At 36.5% G+C, this 23,828-nt stretch overlaps 1 protein-coding gene across 2 annotated transcripts in view; it reads left to right on the top strand.

Moving 5' to 3' along the window:
- Positions 1–23,828, top strand: part of STK3 (serine/threonine kinase 3) — a 346,273-nt gene that overhangs the window by 54,087 nt on the left and 268,358 nt on the right. For both annotated transcript variants that reach the window (XM_017505001.2, XM_017505002.2), the window contains exon 4: positions 11,046–11,160. In XM_017505001.2, the coding sequence (XP_017360490.1) occupies positions 11,046–11,160 (115 nt within the window). The remainder of the gene's footprint in view (positions 1–11,045; positions 11,161–23,828) is intronic.

The following is a 23,828-nucleotide window of genomic DNA, read 5'->3' as shown; positions in this document are numbered from 1 at the left end:
AGTAGAGACGGGGTTTCACCATGTTGACCAGGATGGTCTCGATCTCTTGACCTCGTGATCCACCCGCCTCGGCCTCCCACAGTGCTGGGATTACAGGCTTGAGCCACCGGGAACCTGTCAACTCTTGCTCGGATTTCTGCACCAGTTTCTTATTTGTTCACTTCGTCTTTCATTTTTTGCCTCCTCCAACCCATTATTTTCGTTGAAGCTAGAGTGTTCTTTCTAAAATGCAAATCTAATCAAGCATTCCCTGTTTAAAACCTGTGGCTCACGATTGCCTTCTTAAATCCAGCCTCCGAAGAGTGGCTTACAGGGTCCTTCATGTTCCAGCTAGTACTAGTTACACCTCCAGTCTCTTACCTGAGTTTCTCTTTCGAGTGCCTGCTTACTTGTATTCTCTATCATCTGAGTCTTAAGTTCCTTGAGTTTGGGGATTGTATTTTACTCATTGTTCTTGGATCCTGCCACATAATGGTTACTCAGATACTAATGAATACTTCTATTTAATAATTTCTGTTTGGGCAACTCAACTAGAATATCCAGAGGGAATTACACATTTAACATTCTAAAACCAGTTTTAAACATTCCAGACAAGCCTTTCAAATTCCTATGTGTCAAAGGCATCATCATCTACTTAGTCTTTTAACAAGACTGAGAGTCATTTTTTATTCCTTTTTGTGATACTTCTGATGATACTGAGTCTTGTAGATTTTCCTTCTGAAATGTCATCATTATCTATCTCTGTTCTTCTCTTCATTCCTTAAGAAAAGCAATCATCTGTATTTTTTTATTAGCACCTGTTCAGTGCCTAGCATTGTGCATTTTGATGAATGAATGAGTGGGTATGGTATGTATGAGGAGTATGAGGAAGAACATTACAGATTGAAGGAACCCCAGGGAAATCAGATACTTATTCTTGTTATGCACTTTAAGCTTTGAAAGGGAAAGAAAAGTAAAGAATACAATGGGAAGGTAATGGGAATAGAATTCAAGAACTTTTGTAACCACTTTATAGCAGAATACCTTGCCCATTCTGCTATAAAGTGGTATAAAAGTGCTAGAATTCTTTATTTGAGGTACTTCTCAAATATTTGTTGAACAAAATAAATGGCGAAGCAAATATTAGTGAAAAATGGTTTCTGCCTTTTAGATTTTGCTGTCAAATATATATTGTAAGTATGAAGTTGCAAAGGATCAAAAAATTAGTTGGTTAAAAGACCCTAAAATGCTAAAAGATAGGGCAAGTAAAAAATAAATTAGGGCTGTGCATGGTGGCTCACGCCTGTAATCTTAGCACTTTAGGAGGCCGAGGCGGGCCCATCATCTGAGGTCAGGAGTTAGAGACCATCCTGGCCAACATGGCAAAACTCCGTCTCTACTAAAAATACAAAAATTAGCTGGACATGGTGGTGAGCGCTTGTAATTCCAGCTACTTGGGAGGCTGAGGGAGAAAAATCACTTGAACCTGGGAGGCAGAAGTTGCAGTGAGCTGAGATCGCGCCACTGCTCTCCAGCCTGGCTGACAGAGTAAGACTCCGTCTTTAAAAAAAAAAATAGAAAATTACAGGGACAAACTTGGATTTTAGCTACCAATTACTAGTATTAATGTAAACGTGTTGTTAAGAAATTAGAAATTTTTTATGTCTCTATTATTAAACACAATTAAGGCATACCCATTTTTAGACTGCATTCTACCCCGGGCAATAAAGCAACACCCCTGTTCTCTCTCCCACTTCCTCTTCCTCTTTCTTCCTCTCCTTCATTCTTTTTTTTTTTTTTTTTAAATTATTTCTCTTTCTTTCTTTCCCTCTTTCTTAAAAAAAAAAAAGAAATTAGCATAAAAACGATTGGAAGAAAACAGTATGAATTGAAAAATTCCCACATAATGCACTGAAATTTTGGTTAGGGAAAATGAGATGTGTGGTTCTGAAATTTAACTATTTCCTTAATACATTCAGCTATTTGGGAATTTGGTAAATTGTCTTGCTTTCTACACTCAATAAAAAGACCAAAGGGGGTATTTTAATCTTTTTTTTTGTTCATTTTAAGTGAATATTTAATAATGGACTGAATACTGCATGTTGGCATAAACATCGAAGGGAGCCCATCTGCTTTGTTTATTGCTGAATGTTCAGTGCCCAGTTCAGTACCAGGTACAGAGTAGACATTTAGTAAATAAATATTTATTTATTTTTATTATACTTTAGGTTCTGAGATACATGTGCAGACCATGCAGGTTTGTTACATAGGTATACATGTGCCACGGTGGTTTGTGGAATTCATCCCCCGTCGTCTTCATTAGGTATTTCTCCTAATGTTATCCCTCCCCAGTCCCCCCACCCTCTGCTATCCCTCCCCTAGCCCCCTCCCACCCCTGGACAGGCCCTGGTGTGTGATGTTCCCCTCCCTGTGTCTGTGTGTTTTCATTGATCAGCAAGCACTTATGAGCGAGAACATGCAGTGTTTGGTTTTTTGTTCTTGTGTCAGTTTGCTGAGAATGGTTTCCAGCTTCATCCATGCCCCTGCAATGGACATGAACTCATCCTTTTTTATGACTGCATAGTATTCCATGGTGTATGTGTGCCACATTTTCTTTGTCCAGTCTATCATTGATGGGTATTTGGGTTGATTACAAGTCTTTGCTATTGTAAACAGTGCTGCAATAAACGTACGTGTGCATGTGTCTTTATAATGGAATGATTTATAATCCTTTGGATATGTACCCAGTAATGGGATTGTTGGGTCAAGTGATATTTCTGGTTCCACAATGGTTGAACGAATTTACACCAACAGTGTAAAAGTGTTCCTATTTTTCCACATCCTCTCCAGCATCTGTTGTCTCCTGATTTTTTTAATATTCGCCATGCTAACTGGCATGAGATTGTATCTCAGTGTGGTTTTGATTTGCATTTCTCTAATGACCAGTGATGATGAGCTTTTTTCTTATGTTCGTTGGCTGTATGTCTTCTTTTGAGAAGTGTCTGTTCATATCCTTTGTCCACTTTTTGATTTTTTTTCCCTTGTAAATTTGTTTAAGTTCTTTGTAGATTCTGATTATTAGCCTTTTGTCAGATGGGTAGATTGCAAATTTTTTTTGCTATTCTGTTGGTTGCTGGCTCACTCTAATGATAGTTTCTTTAGCTGTGCAGAAGCTCTTAAGTTTAGTTAGATCCCATTTGTCTCTATTTTGGCTTTTGTTGGCATTGCTTTTGGTGTTTTAGTCATGAAGTCCTTGCATGTGCCTTTGCCCAGAATGGTATTGCCTAGGTTTTCTTCTAGGGTTATTATGGTGTTAGGTCTTATGTTTAAATCTTTAATCTGGAGTAAATTGTATAAGGTATAAGGAAGGAATCTAGTTTCAGCTTTCTGAATATGGCTAGCCAGTTTTCTCAACACTACTTATTAAATAGGGAATTCTTTCCCCATTGCTTGTTTTTGACAGGTTTGTCAAAGATCAGAGGGTTGTAGATATGTAGATAAATTGTAGAATGTTAGTGCTAGACTACACTTTTGTGGGTCAGCTAGTTTAGTGTTTTTTCCAATCATACTCTGCTCTAAGGAGGTACTTTTAGGGTTGTTTCCTTTACTGAAGAATGGAGTAGAATCAGTACCTCATTATTGCTTTTATTTATTTATTTATTTTTAATATAGGGGACTCCTGAAATTTTTATTTAAGGAAAAGTCTTATAGTGCTAAAGCATATTTAAAAACAATTTTGCAGGTATAGAAAATGACACCTAGAGCTTTTACATGAATTGCCCAAGATCACGCTGCTAGTTAGTAACTGAGATGCAATTAAGAACCCACATTTACCCTACTCCAGGGCCAGTGTTGAAGAAAGCAATGCCTATAAAAAGATTCCAACAGTTCATAATGAAGCACTCTCAAGGCATGAGGCAACAGCTGGTTAGCAATACTATGTGCTAGGTAATGTGGATATGAAGGAACCACAATCGACATAGCCCCTACCCTCCTGGTGCTTATATGCCGGAGAAGGAACTTTTCATATCTAAACAAAGAGAAATACATTTTTACGACTCAGAGCACACACTTATCCCCTTTTTACTCATTCAACTAGTATATATTGAGTACCACCTACTCCTAAGTCTAGCCCTGATGTGTTCTCAGAAGAGATATAACAAAGAATGGGTCTCAGGCTTTAGAGAGACTTTCACTTAGCTGGAAGAGAGAGTTGAATGGGTAGGCTGTTTTAATAACACAATGTGGTAAGAGCTGTGATGGGATAGATATGGGGAACTGTGTGGGTTGGAAGAGATACCTGACACCTCATGTTTGGGGATTCAGGGAAAGCTTTCCCAGGGAGGTCATACCTAAGCTGAGTCCTGATTGATGAGTTAGGTTTGCTGAGCAAAGGGAAGAGACAACTCTTAATGGCAGAATAGAGCATTTCCTCCTGGCCTGTTCAGCATGTCCCTGAGCACCCCCCAGCTTCTGTCAGAGCATGCTACACTCTTACCTGTTGTTTCTAGGTAAGATGCAATTTGAACACTGTTTCTGAGGCAGATTCCACATATGAGTAGAACATAATGGCATTGCATATGTAGGCAGAAGCCTGACCATGAAGGGCCTCAAAACAAAGGTAAAGAGAATGGGCTTTGTTTGATATACAAGAAAAAAAGATCAGTGAAGAATTTTAAGTAAAGGAATAACGTGTTATAATTTATACTTTGAAGGTTTCTGTGGCTACTGAATGAAAGCTAGATTGTAGGGAAGCACATGTGAATATAGGGAGACCAATTAAAAAGTGATGTTAGTCCATGCAGGAGATTGTATTAAGCATATCTTTTTATTTTCTGTATCCTTAATGCTTTGATATCTGGGACCTTGCTAAAACTGAAGTGACTGCCCTTCTCAGGGTTAGCTAATTCCTAGAGACAGCAAACTAACTCCCATGTGAGGATATCTTTCATATGCACATCAACCTATGTAGACTCCAAACACCTCACCACCTCCATGGTCACACTCTAGGGTCAACTTTTCTCCTGCCCACATTGCCCCAGGGCTAGGTACCAGACAACCAGAGAAAACCCTATGCCCCAGAACCCACTTGAAATACTCAAAGTAGCCAATCCTAAACCTGTTTTACCCTGTCTCAACTGTTCTCTCCCATAGAAACCACATAAAGCTTCTTGCCCACTTTCCCTCCGCTCACTTTCTCTGCCTCCTAACTAACCCTCCTAATTGTCCCTGTGGAGCCCCCCTGTGACATAGCATACCTCCTCCTCTTGGGAGCTGTACGTATAGCAGTATATCTTTTCAATAGCAATAGTCTCCTGATCTGTTGGCCTCATGATATGCGGTAATAATAAAGTATACATTTTAAAAGATGTTGGTGGCTTGGATTAAAGTGAGTATGTAGAAATACAAAAAATTAGCCAGGTGTGGTGGCACACACCTGTAATCCCAGCTACTCGGGAGGCTGAGGCAGGAGAATCGCTTGAACCCAGGAAGTAGAGGTTGTGGTTAACCAACCTGGTGAAACCCTATCTCTACTAAAACTACCAGAATTAGCTGAGCGTAGTGACACAGGCTTGTAATCCCAGCTACTTGGGGGGTGAGGGACGAGAATTGTTTGAACCCGGGAGGCAGACACTGCAGTGAGCCGAGATGGTGCCACTGCATTCTAGCCTAGGTGGCAGAGTGAGACTCTATCTCAAAAAAAAAAAAAGAATTTTTTTTTTCTGAAGGATATGCAGTCTATCCACTGGTGGAGTGAAGCTTAACTCTGAGTCTGTATCAGAGTCACTGGTAGAGCTTTTAAAAACCTACCGAATTAGAACCTCAAAGGGGTATGTGCTTGGGTCACAGGTGGTTCTGATGCACAGCCAGGTGTAGGAACACTACTCCCTGTAAAACTTTCCACATAGGCTCAGTACCTCAAAGGAGTACATGTAAAGAAAGTTTGTTTTTATGTTTCCCATATATTGAAGTTCTAAGACTGTATTTAATTTCATTTGTTTGTAAACAAGCACTTTTCTTAAATGGTTCATTTATGAACTCCTAATACATACTTTCCATTCCCAAGACCTAGCAAAGCTAAATATGCCTGGAAATTTAAGGTATGAGATAGAGAGTGATCAGAGATATGGGTACACGGTAGACTTTGAAAGAACTTACGTGTGATATGAAACAGATAAGACCTTTTCCTTTGGATGATGGAGAGTTATTGGAGTATTTTTGTTTAACTAGAGGAGCAGAATGATCAGCTATTTTACATTTGTTTTAAAGTAAGTTACCTTGTCGACTGTATGTAGCATAGATTCGAAGTGGGGAGAAAACTGTGACAAAGAGACCAGTGGGAAGCAAGTCTGTGTAAGAGGTAATGGAGGAATAAAACAGAATTGGATTTAGGCCCTTCAGCTCTAACCACTCTTTTCTACCTTAGACTTCAAGACATAATCAATTTTTTTGTGTTTTGTATTTCTTGCCTTTGTTATTAATATAAAATTTAATTATAACAGAAAAATTTTAAAGTTTTATATTTTAAATGACCGATTATTATTTATTTTTAACTTTTATTTTAAGTTCAGGGGTACATATGCAGGTTTGTTGCATAGGTAAACTTGTGTCATGGGGATTTGTTGTGCAGATTATTTTATCACCCAGATATTAAGCCTAGTACCCATTAGTTATTTTTCCAGATCCTGTCCCTCTTTTCATCCTCCACCTTCTGATAGGCCCCAGTATGTGTTGTTCGCTCTGTGTGTCTATGTGTTCTCATCGTTTAGCTCCCACTTATCAGTGAGAACATGTGGTATTTGGTTTTCTGTTCCTGTGTTAGTTTCCTAAGGACAGTGGCCTCCAGCTCCATCCATGTCTCTGCAAAGGACATGACTTTGTTCTTTTTTATGGCTGCATAGTATTCCATGGCGTGTGTGTACCACATTTTCATTATCCAGTCTATCATTCATGGGCATTTAGGTCGATTCCATGTCTTTGCTATTGTGAAGAGTGCTAGTTGCAGTGAACATAAGCATGCATGTGCTTTATAATAGAACAATTTATATTCCTTTGGGTATATATCCAGTAATGGGATTGCTAGGTTGAATGGCATTTCTGTCTCTCGGTCTTTGAGGAATTGCCACACTGTCTTCCACAATGGTTGAACTAATTTACACTCTCACCAACAGTGTATAAGCATTCATTTTTCTCCACAGCCTCACCAGGATCGGTTATTTTTTTTTGACTTTTTAATAATATTCGTTCTGATTGGTGTAACATGGTATTTCATTATGATTTTGATTTGCATTTCTCTAATGACCAGTGATGTTGAGCTTTTCTTCATGCAGGGCTTGTTGGCCACATGTAGGTCTTCTTTTGAAAAGTGTCTGTTCATATCCTTTGCCCACTTTTTAATGGGGTTGTTTTATTTTTCTTGTAGATCTGGTTAAGTTACTCATAGCTGCTGGATATTAGACCTTTGTTGGATGCATAGTTTATTCAAAAATTTTCTCTCATTCTGTAGGTTGTCTGTTTACTCTCTTGATAGTTTCTTTCTTTTTTTTTTTTTTTGAGACAGAGTTTTGTTCCATCGCCAGGCACCAGGCTGGAGTGCAGTGGCACGATCTCGGTTCACTGCAACCTCCGCCTCAGGGGTTCAAGCAATTCTGCTGCCTCAGCCCTCCAAGTAGCTGGGACTATAGGCGCGTGCCACCATGCCCAGCTAAGTTTTGTATTTTTAGTAGAGACAGAGTTTCACCATGTTGGACAGGATGGTCTCAATCTCTTGACCTTGTGATCTGCCCGCCTTGGCCTCCCAGAGTGCTGGGATTACAGGCATGAGCCACTGCGCCCGGCCTCTCAAGTTTCTTTTGCTGTACAGAAGTTTTATTAGATCCCATTTGCCAATTTTTGCTTTTGTTATTGCTTTTGGTGTCTTCGTCATGAAATCTTTGCCCATGTGTATGTCCTGAATGGTATTGCCTAGGTTATCTTCCAGGGTTTTTATAGTTTGGGGTTTTACATTTAAGCCTTTAATCCATCTTGAGTTTAATTTTTGTACGTGATATAGAAGAGGTCTAGTTTCAGTCTTCTGCATATGGCTAGCCAATTAGCCCAGCATCATTTATTGAATAAGTAATCCTTTTTCCGCTGTCTGTTATTGTCATGTTTGTCAAAGATCACATATTTGTAGTATTGCGGTCTTATTTCTGGGTTCACTATAATGTTTCCTTAATCTATATGTCTTTTTTTTGTATCATTACTATGCTGTTTTGGTTACTGTAGCCCTGTAGTATAGTTTGAAGTCAGGTAGCATGATGCCTCCAGCTTTGTTCTTTTTGCTTAGGATTGCCTTGGCTATTCAGGCTCTTTTTTGGTTCCATGTGAATTTCAAAATAGTTTTTTCTAGTTCTGTGCAGAATCTCAAATGGCAGTTTTAATAAGAATAGCACTGAATCTATAAATTGCTTTGGGCAGTATGGCCATTTTAATGATATATGTGTGTATATGTGTAAATATATATATATATATTTTTGAAATGGAGTCTTGCTCTGTTGCCCAGTAGCACTATCCTGGCTCATTGCAACCTGCACCTCCCAAGTTCAAGTGATTCTCCTGCCTCAGCCTCCCAAGTAACTGGGATTACAGGCATGTGCCACCATGCCCAGCTAATTTTTATATTGTTAGTAGAGAAAGGGGTTTCACCATGTTTGCCAGGCTGGTCTCGAACTCCTGACCTCAAGTGATCCACCCGCCTCAGCCTCCCAAAGTGCTGGGTTTACAGACATGAGCCACTGTGCCTGACCTCATTTTAATGATACTAATTCTTCCTATCACTGAGCATGGAATGTATTCCCATTTCTTTATGTCATCTCTTATTTCTTTGAGCGGTGTTTCATAGTTCTCCTTGTAGAGATCTTTCTCCTCCCTAGTTTGCTGTCATCCAATGTTTTTTTTTCTTTTTGTAGCAGTTGTGAATGGGAGTTAGTTCCTGATTTGACTCTTCGCTTTACTGTTACTGGTGTGTAGGAATCCTAGTGATTTTTGCACATTGTTTTTGTATTCTGAGACTTCGCTGAAGTTGTTTAAGAAGCCTTTGGGCTGAGGCTATGGGGTTTTCTAGATATAGGATCATGTCATCTGCAAACAGGGATAGTTTGACTTCCTCTCTTTCTATTTAGATGACCTTTATTTCTTTCCCTTGCCTGATTGCCCTTGCCAGGCCTTGCAATACTATGTTGAATAGGAGAGGTGAGAGAGTGCGTCTTTGTCTTAAGCTGGTTTTCAAAGGGAATGCTTTCAACTAATTCACATTCAGTATAATGTTGGCTGTGGGGTTTTCATATATGGCTGTTACTATTTGAGGTATGTTCCTTTAATACCTAGTTTATTGAGAGCTTTTAACATGAATGGATGTTTAATTTTATTGAAAACATTTTCTGTGTCTATTGAGATAATCATGTGGTTTTCATCTTTCAGTTCTGTTTATGTGATGAATCACATTTATTGATTTGTGTATGTTGAACCAACCTTGTATCCCAAAGATAAAGCCTACTTGATTATGGTGGGTAAGGTTTTTTATAAGCTGCTGGATTTGGTTTGCTAATGTTTTGTTGAGGACTTTTGCATTGGTGTTCATCAAGGATATTGGCCTAAAGTTTTCTTTTTTTGTTGTATCCCTGCCAGGTTTTGGTACCAGAATGATGCTGGCTTCATAGGATGAGTTAGGGAGCATTCCCTTTTCCTCAGTTTTTTGGAATAGTTTCAGCAGGAATGGTATCAGCTCTTCTTTGTACATCTGCTAGAATTCAGCTGTGAATCCATCTGGTCCTGGGTTTTTTTTTTTGTTTGTTTGTTTTTGTTTTGCATGGTAGGCTATTTGTTACTGCCTCAATGTCAGAGCATGGCTAAAATTTTAAAGGCTATACTAAGAAGTCTTCCCTGACAGTCTTTTCTTAACTTCCACAGTTGGTAGAGTCTCTACATGTTCTTTTATCATACTTTCAATTTTTTCCCCCTATTTGTTTCTATGTCTTATTTATCTTACATTGGTGCCTAGCAAAATAACTACTGTTTTTGATTGTAGCTACTACTAGATAGAAGTAGTTATTCGAACAAGTTGTCCTCTTACGTGTCATACTTGGTTTTTCCCTATTTGTGTACCTTTGTTCATGGCCTATCTCTTTTCTAGAATATTCTTACCCCCTTCTCTATCTACACTTTGGAGTTTAAACTTTTCTTTCATAATCTCATTCAAATCTCACTTCCTCCACAAAGTTCTCTTTGGATGATTCTAATGTTATTTCCTCATTTGAGCTCTTGTAGCATTTAAGTTGTGTTCTGTTTAGTTTCTGCTGTCTTATATTTTCTATCTTTATGTATTTTGTGACTATGGTATTCTGCCTCTTTGAGATAGGTAAGATTTCTCATACATCAATATATGTAATTTATTCATAAGAAATATTACTGCTGATGGTCATTTACCTGTCTTTAAATATTTCTGAAGACAACTTGACTATAAACATAGTTTATTCTCCTCTGGAAAACATAAAGACTTCAGTTTAGAAATTAAATTGCTAATATTTTAAATCTATAAATTAAAGCAGAAAAATTTATAATTTTTTCTCTAGAATTTTCAAAAGCCAGAATGAAAGAAAATTTAAAATAATTCTTTTTTGATATCATTGAAATGTAGATTATTTTAAAGTTGATTAATATTTGACTGAATGCAAAATCCTTTAGAAGACTTATGTTTAAAATGCTTTAGTTAAAGGGAAAAATTTTCATTTATTCCTCATGTTAAGTAGTAAGTTCTTTGCCAGAATGAAGTCTTATTTTCTTCAGAATCACTCAAAACATTTGGGCCTCTTCTGTTTTGTAATCCCATTAAATTTATCCATGAATTAAAGCCTAATTATGCATAGTTGGTGAACTCTAGATATTGAGAATTTGTTGTACAACAGAAATTTACTTATTTATCTTACTGGAACATTATGAAATGTTGAAAATACTTTGTATTGGCATTAATAAAAAAATTCTGTTGAGAATTAACTAAATTTAATTGTTTATATATTTTCCTTTAGCCCATATGTTGTAAAGTACTATGGCAGTTATTTTAAGAATACAGACCTCTGGATTGTTATGGAGTACTGTGGCGCTGGCTCTGTCTCAGACATAATTAGATTACGAAACAAGACAGTAAGTATTTTAAAATTGTTTTGCTAATCTCATTTCTAAAGATCATGTTTTAGAATCTGACTAGTTGGTATTTTGTTAGAAAGAAAATAGCGAAAAAAGAAAAGATTTTAAGCGGTGTAAAGATATCTAGAAGGAGGTGTGAGAACCAGCCACATATCTTTCTGTGACAGATTTAGGAACTACATGATTAATTTATTTATTAGGATAATTTTTGGTGTGTCACGGAGTACGTCTCTTCTTCATTTGGAATAGTGTATATGTGTTGTTTAACAATATGAGTTTTATAAATTATGGCTAGAATTTTATTTAAAGTTTATGATATTCATAGTATTTACTTAAATTTTCTATATTATAATTTATGGCTGGTAATATTTGAAGAAATTACATGTTTCTGAATTTTAAAAAATAATTGAAAACATTTTTGTATTTTCGCAAATATTGTCAGGATGTGTGAAAGTGATAGAAATATACATATTTCTATAAATTTAGCTTAGTGAAATGTATTGTTTCATAAAAGCTTTTTATGGTTGTTTTAACTCTATAAGTAGAAGTGCTATTTACAGGATTGTTTACCTTAGTAATGCATCTAGTTTATTTGGACAATTCGTATGGACCAAAGTGACCTTTTTTTCTTGAATAAGAAGAGTAATCAGTGAAATAATTTGTAATTCTATATTAGTAACATTGCTATATATTGTCAGCCATGTTTCAGTAAAATACATTCAGAAAAATTGTTAACTGCTTCAGTCAGTTTGTGGCTAACCAGAATCATTTTAAAGTTTGATTTCGGAAGTACATTGTAAGTTTAATTTACTATTTTCTTTTTATCTGTTAAGGAAAAGAAGGTAAATAGGATTTCTTTTAAGGGAAGCGAAACAGAAATTGAAATAATCCCTGTTTTGACAGACTAGATTAAGTGATCTGTGACATTCTAATTATATGTTTTAGAATTTCTATGACGCTTAACTAGCGTTTATGTAAATCAGATAACTCGTGAGTGTCGGAACAATGTTTCAGTGGAAAATAATTGTATTCCATTTAGAGAAGTATTTTAAAATTATTTCAGGGCTAAACTCAGTGCATTTGGTATTTAAAGTTATCAAGTAGGAATATGAAGTAAAAGCGTGTGAAATGGAAAATTTTAAACCTCTCTGTTTTCTTGGTTTTAAGTATTAATGTTACGATTTTGAGTAGATGTGAAGTGTTTGATCCAAGTAGTTTAATTCTTGTTGCCAATAATTACAACCGTGAAGGTATACTATAGTTTTTAAAGATAGGTATAGATGAGATCATTATCTTCAGAAAACTCTTCATCAGTTGTCAAAGGGAAGATTTTACCTGTTCATATTCTTTGTTTTAAGACATAGTCCACTAGCATGTTGGGGAGTTGTACACTTGGAATAGTGTCACACAACAGGTACCCTGGGTTCTGGGGTGGCATGGTAAGAGTCTAATATCCATTTATGAAAAGGAACCCAGAGCTGCACAAGAGATTGATCAGGAGCTGTAGGTTTATTGTTTCTGAGTGTTGCCTTGATGACACCTCCTATTAAATCACAGGAATATTTATATCTTTCTTTTCTAATGCAAGAACATTTTTCTTCATTTATTTATTATCTGTAAAGAGTACCATTATTGTTAAGGTTAGTAATACAAGGATATGTATAATTTCATTTAGAAAGTATTTCACATTGTAAGCATCTGTTCACTGGAGAGATACTCTTGATTATCTGAATTTCAGAAGCATGGCTATTTCTGATTGACTGGCTTTCAAAAATGTGACCAGTGTAACAGTTGTCTTTGATTAAACAGGGGAAAACTCACTCTAGTAATTGTTTTCATGGTCATAACACAATCTTTTCCTAAGAATATGTCAATTTGTTTTTAAGAGCTTGTATGGTCTTTTGTTTTTTGTGATACACTTTGTTTCTTCAAATTCTGTATACATTTTAAATAGCACAGGTAATTCTTGTTATTTTATATTGTTATTTTATATCACAGATGTTTATATTTACTCATCTATGTATGCTTTTTATTGTTCTTTATTTCTTTCTGGATTTCTTGGTTGCCTAAAGAATGTCCTTTAGTATTTCCTTATGTGTGGGCATGGTGATGACAAGATCTATTGTTTTTTTTTTTTTTTCTTTTTTCTCTCTCTCTCTCTCTCTCTCTCGTGTGTGTGTGTGTGTGTGTTTTTTTTTTTTTTTTTGGTGAAAATGTTATTTTACTTCTTGTTTTCCTTTTTTGAAACAGGTTCTCACTCTTTTGCCCAGGCTGGCATGCAATGGTGTGATCACAATTCACTGCAACTTTGAACTCCTAGGCTCAAGGGATCTTCCAGCCTTAGCCTCCTGAGTAACTAGGACTTCAGGAGCATGCCACCATGCCTTGCTAATTAAAACGAATGTTTTTTTGTAGAGATGGGATCTAGCTATGTTGCCCAGGCTGGTCTTCAATTCCTGGTCCTAAGCAATTCTCCTGCCTTGGCTTCCCATAGTGCTGGGAATACTGGTGTAAGCTACCATGCCTGACCCCTCTCTTCATTTCTGAACAGTATATTGCTGGGTAAAGAATTCTAGGTTAGTGATTCCTTTAAGCCTTTTAAAGATCTTATTACAGAAATCTGGTAGTATTTTATATCCCAGAACATAATTTATTTTTATTTTTGAGGCAGGTTCTTGCTCTGTCACTCAGGCATGAGTGCAGTGGTATGATCATGGCTCACTATAGCTTTGACCTCCTGGGGTCAAGTGATCCATCCACCTCAGCTTCCTGAGTAGGTGGGACCATAGTCATGTGCTAACATGCCTGGCTAATTTTAAAAATTTTTTTGAAGAGATAGGGTCTCACTTTGTTGCCTAGGCATATATCCTAGAATGTATTAATTATAGTCTAATTTTGTCTGCTAACCTTTTAAATGTTACTCTCCTGTGGGTCTCTTTCTGTTTTATATTGTTTCTCTTGTTTTTTATTGTTTTCGTCTATGCCTGGTTACCTTTGATAGAGTGCTAGACATTGCATAAAATGTGATAGAGTTTATTTGAATTTCTGAATGATGATGTCTTTTACTTAAGGTTTTTGTTTGTTTCTAACTGATGGCTAGAACTAGCAATCCTGTATCACTTTAATTAGGGTTAGAGATCATTTGAATCTGGACTTTAGTACAGTTAAGTGCTCTATAATGATGTTTTCATCAATGATGGACTGCATATAGAATGGTGGTCCCGTAAGGTTATAGTATCATATTTTCACTGTATCTTTTCTATGTTTGAACATGTTTAGATACACAAATACGTATCATTGTGTTACTGCTGCCTACAGCATTCTGTACAGTAACATGCCATACAGGTTTGTAGCCTAGGAGCAAAAGGCTATGCCATCTAGCATTATGTAAATACATTCTGTGAAATTGCCTAATGATGTATTTTTTGGAACGTATCCATATTGTCAAGTGACACATGACTGTACTTTTGACAGTTGATTCACTTTTACATCTAGGATATGGTCCTTTGATATTCTAGGGCTTCTCAGTTTCTTGGTAGGTTTTGATTTCCAGTCATTAAGCTTCTCATCTTGTAAGTCAGTCAGAGGTCTGCTTTGCTTCTTAGCCTCTTGACTTCAGTTCCATAATTGATAGATGCCTCTTGAGGAAAAGCAGCCCTTATTGCTAGGCTCACCTGTTTCTTTTTTTCTTATATGTTGTTTTCAGACAAAAGGTACTGCTCTTCTGTCTTCATTAGCCATCAGATAGACCTTTAAATGTATTTTTCCAGACATTTTAGTTCTTTCAGCAGGAGAGTGGTCTGAATTATCTAGTTTATCATGACCAGAAATGGAACTCTTCCTAATAGCGTAAGTTTTGTTATTAGCAGTTCTGTTCCGCTATGAGTAAACATATGCAGAGCTACCCCCAAAGGCCAAGGGAGCTGAGAGGCTGAAGAAAGAGGCTGACAAATCCAGTTTCCCATAAAGAAACATTTATTAGAGACTTACTAACAAATAATGTTTTGGGTGGCCAAGAGGTGGTGTATTCCCACATCCACCCTACCCTAAATATCCTTTATATAGCAAGCTCCTTTGGTAAAACATGTGCAGCTGGTTACACCTCAGACTTTCTTGCTACTCGTGACCACTGGAGAGGTTAGATAAACACCTTTATGAGGGGTTATCTATGCTACAGGCATTGTTTAAAGACCTTGCTGCTGGAGCCAAACTCTTGTCATTACGGTGGTTTTACTTCGGAATGGTGTCAGTCTTGTCTTGCAAGGCTGTTTTTTTACCTACCTCTTTAATCTAGCTGGAGTTTATTTCTATATATGATATGAGACAGGGATATACAGCACTTTTATTATTATTTTTTTTTCCTGTGTGGAAATCTAATTGTCCTAACACAATTTTCTATTCCTTTTTAACTGGCTTATACGTCTGTCCTACTAAGGTTTTATATATATTTAGCTCTATATTTGGTCTGTCTGTTCTAGCAGAGATTTATTTGTCTGCTTCTGCAACAGAAATATGTTCTTAATTGTATGGTGGCATGTTTGATATTTGGGATGCAATTCCCTTGTCTTTGTTTTCCTTGATCTCTCATATAAGTTTTATTTTTAAATTTATTTTATATTATAGTTTATTTTTTGAGACTGAATTTTGCTCTTGTTGCCCAGGCTGGAGTGCAATGGCGTGATCTTGGCTCCCTTCAACCTCTGCCTCCCAGGTTCAAGTGATTGTCCTGCCTCAGCCTCCCGAGTAGCTGGGATTACAGGTGTCTGCCACCACACCCAGCTAATTTTTATATTTTTAGTAGAGATGGGGTTTTGCCACCTTGGCCAGGCTTATCTCGAACTCCTGACCTTTGGTTATTCTCCTGCCTTGGCTTCCCAAAGTGTTGAGATTACAGGCATGAGCCACCATGCCTGGCCTCATATAAGTTTAGAATAAGTTGTCAAGCTCCACAAAAAGTTTTGCTGGGTTTGTGATTGGATTTAACTCATAAATTGTGTTGACTGGTATTGTCCAGTCCATGATCATAGAATATCTTTGTGTTCAGTTCTTCTTTTATGTGTTTAAATGCATTTTTAAATCTCCTTGAAAATTGTACAGCCAGGCATGGTGGCTCATGCCTGTAATCCTGGCACTTTGAAAGGCTGAGGCAGGTGGATCACCTGAGGTCAGGAGTTTGAGACCAGTCTGGCCAACATGACGAAACCTCGTCTCTACTAAAAATACAAAACAATTAGCCGGGTGTGGTGGTGGGCGCCTATAATCCCAGCTACTTGGGAGGCTGAGGCAGGAGAATCACTTGAACCTGGGGGACAGAGGTTGCAAAGAGCCACGATTATACCACTGCACTGCAGCCTGGGCGACAGACCAAAACTCCTTCTCAAAAAAAAAAAAAAAAAAAAATTGTATACATTTTAAATTTGATTTGCTTCTAGGAGCTTTGTCATTTTTACTGCTAATATGAATGATCTTTTTTTTTTGTTATATTTTTTAGTCGGCTAATGGTAGTATCAAGAATGCTATGTCTTATATATTTTTGTTATTCACCATAGCAGCTTTTGCCATTGGTATTTCTCTGACCCTGTTCCTTGATTTTACTAGTCATTTGCTTATTTATTTTCTGTACACATACCTTTTTTGTAATCCAGTTAATAAGATCCTGTTTGACATTTTGTATCATTCTTGCCTGGGGCCCCAGCTCTTTCTCTTAATCTCTTTTTAGGAGTTTTATCTTGTCTCTGAAACTCATGCTTTGTGTTTGGGGTCTGTTCCTTGGACTGAGCATTGTAGACACTGGTTTACTCATTTGCTTGCATGTCTTTTTACTCTTAGTCATTTGGGTATGTCTGGTAAAGCCCTTGAATTGAGTTTTCTTATTACATTCACTTAAATGAATTCATGTATGATCTGTGGATGTAGAAATTTATTGACAACTTTAACCTTTATAAATCTAAAAACAGATGTAAAAACATGATCACTGAGTCTTGTTTTTGTGCTTATCTTTAAATTGTTAATAAAAACTATAAAGTAGAGGTTGAGAACAAAGTTGGATTGGTGCTCAAGTGAACTCAGATGGATGTTACTCTGACAGCATAATCTTGTTTTGAAGTGAGAGCTTAATTTATAGTTAGATTATATATGTACTGCATATCTCAACCATATTAATAGCTTTCTCAGAGTAATGGACAGTTTAGATAACATTATTAGAAACTTTTGGATCTCGTCTGACTATGTATAATTTGCATATTCTATTTGTACATATTTATATATAGTGAGCTTCATTTATTATAGAGAAGAAACAAAATTATGTGATGATTTAGAGAGTTAACAATGGATTCTAAACTTTTTATTTGTTTCAAGAGTAATAAGTTTTGGAGAACCGCCTATTTTGTGTGTGTGTGTAATTATGCTTGTCTTTGAAAGAAATCTTACTAGGGATAAAGTGTTTTTGGTTCTGAATTATTGACTGCTGTCTGTTTTTGATCAAATGTTTCCTTGAAAATTGAAAATTAAAGGCACAGGAAAGAGCAAATCCAATTAAATTATAGGACTTTTAGACAAAACATTTAAGTTCAGATTTTTTAGGCTGATACATAAACAGAGTTTATATATTACCTCCTTCCTACCTGTACAGTTTCATAACTTGTCACTTTTTTTTCAGGTATTTTCCCCTTCAGGGTTACAATAAGAACTGGTTTCTAGAATAAGAACTAGCTTCATATTTTGGTGATTGTATGTATGCACTTGCCTCGTCCTCTGCCCTTCTTTTAGTGTTACCTCTACCCCTAGTCTTTGCCTAGTGAATTTGCATCCATGAAGGCCCAGCTGAAAATGTTACTGCTTATTTGAAAATTTGCTTATTTTATCAGGTAGTTTGTTGTCTGTTTAGTAATTCATTGACTAATTGGGCCTTTATTGCATATTCGTTCTTAAAGAAAGAGCACATATTCCTCGTGATTGTAACTGAGTCTGAGTAGTAAAATGTAAAGATTTTGTTTATTTAAGTGCTAATGCTTACTTAACATGGGCCAGATCACAGAGTTGGCACTTGAGCTGTTAATGAATTATGGTAATTAATGGTAATGGTACTAGAATTAGGAAAAAGGTCAAACTCTCCTGTATCGCTAGTGGGTGATAAAAAGTTTCTCCGATTCCTCAGGCTACATTGTGAGTAAAAATCACTATTAGGTTAGTATTCATTGAGTCCTTTTGGATTTTAAGTATTTGGGGCTCTATAAATTAGTATAATGTGATTTAAATTTCTCATTTCTGTGATCAGACTCACAAACACTGCTGAAATCCTGGTATCATATACATTTAGTAACTGATTTTTTCACAGTATTTTATACTATCTTTTAAGTTTGATGAAACTTCTTTGTAGATAGCCATGGTATCCTGTGCTTGGGAATTACATTTAATTAGTCAGCTTTTAGTATTTGGGAGAAGAGGAGTTCTAGTTGCCTTTCCCCTGCTATAAACTGTTCAAGGGTAGCAGTTTTAACAAATTTATCTTGAAATATTCCAAGTGCCTAGAATAACTACTGGCACCTACAAACCTTTGATAAATGTTGAGCTGAAACTGCCAATTTCTTGGCTTCTTATCCTGTGAATATAAAATGACCCTACCTCTCAATTCAGTGTTATATTTTTGTGGATAAGTTATAATTTGCATGGCTACTATTTGGTATTAATAATGTGGATTGCTGAACAAATACAGTCATATACCAAAGACAAGCCATAAAAAGTATGCTTACTAGTAACCTTGGCATGTGTGAAATACCAGGATATGTTTCATTAGTTTCCTGATTTTTACAAAAGTTATATATGTGTCTATGTTTAATGTTTTGCTTATCTTTAAAAATGTATATCTTGATAATTTTAACCATAGGCCTTCTGTGTCTCATGAAAAGGCTTATATTGTTGTTGTTTGTGTAAGGTAATATAAGCATTATTTTTTTGAGGAGTTAAGTGTTTTCAAGTTTAAAAAGAATGAAAAGTTTAGTATATTTGTGGTAATAAATTTTGAAGGTTTCCTTCTGAGGAAAGTTTTAGAAAACCAATTCATGTTAAATGCCATTAAACATCTCGAAACATTTACTGTAGAGTAGAAATGCATAACTCTGTGAAATTGAAGCTCTTAAAAGACAGGTTAGATTTTTTGATTAGAGGCTTTCCAATGATTTTTACATAATTGTAAAGCTATGTCTTGACATATGGAAAAAATAGAGTCTGTGTCTTAGATGTTTATTGTATACCTAGAAACATTCTAAGAAAATGCTTAAGGTTATTCTCTCCCATTTAGGCCCATTTTTTGATTTGACTACTTGTTTTCATTCATCCTAGTATAGTAGAAATGGCATGAATCCAGGCTTTCAGCAATATGGGTTTTAGTTTTGGTTCTTCTACAAACTAGTTTTATGGTCTGGAGCAAATCACTTAACTGACAGGGACTTTAGTGTCCTCTTCTGTTAAATAATAGGTAATAATTGCATAGTGCTTTACATTTTATTTGGCAGTTGATATGGTTTAGCTCTATGTCCCCACCCAAATCTCATGTTGAATTGTACCCAAGTGTTTGGGGAGGGACCTGGTGGGAGGTGATTGGATCATGGGAGCGGATTTCCCCTTTGCTGTTCTTGTGGTAGTGAGTTCTCATGAGAGTGTGTAGCACTTCCACTTTCAACCTCTCTCACTCTCTACCATGTGAATTCAGTGCTTGCTTCTCTTTTGCCCTTCCGTCATGATTGTAAATCTCCTGAGACCTCCCCTTCCAGTGCTTCCTGTGCAGCCTGTGGAACTGGGAGTCAATTAAATCCCTTTTCTTTTAAATTACCCAGTCTCAGGTAGTTCTTTATAGCAGTGTGAGAATGGTTGGATACAGCAGTTTTATTTACATTTTAGTTGAATGGAAAGGTTCAAAACACATTTATTGATTTAGGCCCAGTGCCCTTCCCTAGAGGTACAAGTAACTAATAAATGTTGCTGTTTTGCATTCTTCACACACTAGATGAGGTAAAAGATATGTAAAAATCCAAATTCTGTTTTGGAAAGAGTTCGAGTTCTTTGGGAGGAAAAAGAAGACACACATAACCTAACAATTTAGAAAAGGTTGCATTGGTGAGAGAATCCATTAGCACAGTGATACCTTTTTGGCACCAGGGATTGGTTTCATGGAAGACAATTTTTCCACGGATGAGGGTGATGGTTTCAGGATGAAACTGTTACACCTCAGATCATCAGGCATTAGATTCTTGTAAAGAGTGCACAACCTAGATTCCTTGCATGTGCAGTTCACAATAGGGTTTTTGCTCCTATGAGAATCTAATGCTGCTGCTGAGCTGGCAGGAAGTGGAGCTTAGGCAGTAATGCTCATCCACCTGTCACTCACCTCTTGCTGTGTGGCCCAGTTCCTAACAGGCCATGGACCAGTACCCAGGGGTTGGGGACCCGTAGGGGTTATTGAATATAAGCTTCAAAAAGGCAGGGATTTTTCTTATTTTGTTCATCGTTTTATCTTCAGCTTCTAGGACAGGTGCTCAGTAAATATGTATTGAAAGAAGAACGAATAAACGAATGAGTCAGAGTAGAGAGAGCAAGGAACATCTTGGAAGAGGAAACAATGATATGCTCAAGTTTTATTTCTATCTCTAAATATCTAAAGTTGTACCCCTAGGTTACCCAAAGGAGAATGTTTCCAGCATGTGGTCTAAATGAATTTACTTTTCTTGCCCTTAATCAGTTGCTCAAAATCACTGCCACATTTTAGGCTGATGGATCTATGTTAGGATCATGTTATATGATTTTCTATTTCCTGGAGTTTTTTCTTTTCTTTTTTTTTGTTACTTTAAGAAAAGCAGTGTATGCATCTTTTATCGTTTTGCTATTATCTTTGAGCTTCTTACTCAGTATATCTGTTTCCTGGGTTGTATGTGATTCTTCTTTGAGATTTTCCTGGTGCTTCCTGATTTCTTGTTGTAATGTGGACTCATTGCTTTGAGGTCTGCTTTATAGCTGTATCCTTGGAATTTTTTTTCACTTGACTCTTGGTTAGTGTCACCATTTAAAAAAAGTATATATCCTATTTTCCCGTTTTTACCTTTGTTTTGTATTCTTCCTAAACTGTCTTCTTCATGAAACAAAAATAAGGTCAATTATTATTTGAGCCTTTACATATCTGAAAATGTCTTTATTTTGCTTTTATTCTTGCTCGATAGCTTCTGGAGAATTTTACAGTGAAAATAATTTTCTCAGAGCTTTGAGACTCCTCCATTTATCTTCTAACATCTAGTTAGTGTTGCTAATGGCTGTCAGAGTCTTATTTATTTTTAGTTTTCTTCCCCTTCTGGAAATTTTTGGACTTTTCTTTTTATCTTGACGTTTCTGGTATTTCACAAGAATGTGCCTAGATGTGAGTCCTTTTTATTATAGTTATGGCCACCATTCAGTAGTTCCTGTTAATATATAAACACTTGTCTGTCTTCAGCTTTGGAAAATTTCAGTTTTCTTTATTGAAAGGTTGAATCTCCTGAATTTGAATTTGTTTTCCTCTTAAATTTTTTATTTTTTTACTTCTCTCTTGGAAGAATGATATTCACTAAATCCACCTAACTTTATAGAAATTGTTAACTGTTNCTTTTTGCATTTGGAGGAGGCGGGGTGCTTTTTTTTGCTTTATTTTCTGACTCTTCTAACTGAACTTTTTATTTCAGCAGTTATAATTACAAGAACTCTTTTGATTATTCCTTTTCCATAACATATTGATGCTGACATGGATAGAAAAGGTTTTGAAATTGCTTTAAGAATAACACATTTTTAAAAAAATGCTATTGTCTGTTTCCTGAATCATTTCTATTTCTTCTAGGGTTATTGATACCCTTGTTTTATTTATTCTGGCCTTGCCCTTGGGGCTCGAAGCCTGATTAGGTCTCATTGTAAGCATCTGGACAATGCCTTTTGACTGACAGGCATAATATTAGGGTGAATGGGTTGGGAGCTGGCTTTTAAGGGAAAGGGCCTACAGTAAGTTTTTTATCGAATTCCTTTAGAGAGGAACTCTTTCCCCCCTTTTTTTGATCTGGGGATAAATGCCAGAATTCATGTAATCTGCATGTACATGGGAGTAGGGGCAGACTGGGGACAAGGAGCCAACTCTTGTTTCATTTTCTTCTTTTCAGCTTCTGTAAAAAAGTGAACTCCCTTTCACTCTTGTTCTCCCTACTCTGTGGTTCTAAGCTTGGAATCCTTCTGGGGTTTCCTTGGTAGATCACTTCTTTGTCAGATCTTGGCTGTGACCATCTCCATAGAAATGCTCCCAAATTTATTATACTCACCTGTGCCTTATATATACTTTATATCCTATTATACTCTTAGGAGTTTAAATTAGTACAACTGCTTTGAAGAGTAATTTGATAATCTCTTATTGTTGAATATATATGTACTCTAGGATCTGTCCAGTGGTTTTCCTCCTCCTTCGTACTTTTGAGACATCTCAGCACAATTGTATAGTGTGCCTGTGCAAGAATGTTGTCACAACAGAAAACTATTGATAGAAGCATATTTAAGTGTCGATCAGCGTTAGTCTCTGGGTTAGAGGATGGCTATAGTTCTTTCAGTTTTCATACTTTGTAGCTCTTTGGTGAAGCCAATCTCTGAGAGTAGTATTCTGATTCAAGAGTATCCAGCATCCAGCTGTGTAGATGAGAATTACATGAAAATACCACACAGGTGTTTTTTTTTTTTTTTTTTTTTTTGAGATGGAGTCTTGCTCTGTTGCTCAGGCTGGAGTGCAGTGGCACTATCTTGGCTGACTGCAATCTCCGCTTCCTAGGTTAAGCAGTTCTCATGCCTCAGCCTCCTGAGTAGCTGGGATTACAGGTGTGCACCACCATGCCTGGTCAATTTTTATATTTTTACTAGAGATGGGGTTTTACCATATTGGCTAGGCTGGTCTTTAACTCTTGACCTCAGGTGATCCACCTGTCTTGGCCTCCCAAGTGCTGGGATTACAGGCATGAGCCACCATATCCAGCCTAAAATACCACATAGATTTTGTGTCTTAAAAGTTATATAAACATTAAGTTTAGTATATAAGTGACATTTTCACTATGTACTTTCAGCCATGATGAGATCTATTTCTGTAATATTGGGTGGGTGTGGGAACACAAACTAATGGAGAAGAAATTCCCGACTGAAGAGAGCAACTCTTAAATGATTTGTATATTTTCTTGAAGGCTGGCGGTAGACTTATTTTATAATGAAAATAATTCAGGAAGTCCAGTTTTCCTTTAGTTACTGGTGTAAAGGGCACATTAAGACTATTCTGCTTGGCAAATTCTCACTGATTGTTACAGTTTTAGAACAATGGTTCTCAACTCCAGTAACAGACATTTGGTAGATATAATAACAGATGTATATATTACTTTTATGTGCCAAGTACTTTTCTAAATTCTTATGTAGATTATGGCATTTAATCCTCATGAGGATTGAAGAACTCTATGAGGTAAGAACTATCATTGAACAATTTTCCAGATGAGAAATGGAACCATACAGAGGTAAAATAGATTATATGGAAAGAAAGGTTGGAATTATAGCTGATGGCTACAGTTGAGCTGAGAACATAAAATCTGGAGCCATACTGCGTGGGTTTGAATCCTGGCTCTGCTACATAC

Source organism: Cebus imitator, unplaced genomic scaffold, assembly GCF_001604975.1.
Source record: "Cebus imitator isolate Cc_AM_T3 unplaced genomic scaffold, Cebus_imitator-1.0 Scaffold331, whole genome shotgun sequence".
Classification (NCBI taxonomy): domain Eukaryota; kingdom Metazoa; phylum Chordata; class Mammalia; order Primates; family Cebidae; genus Cebus; species Cebus imitator.
The sequence above is the reverse complement of the archived record's forward strand: the minus strand, read 5'-3'. Positions and strand labels throughout refer to the sequence as shown.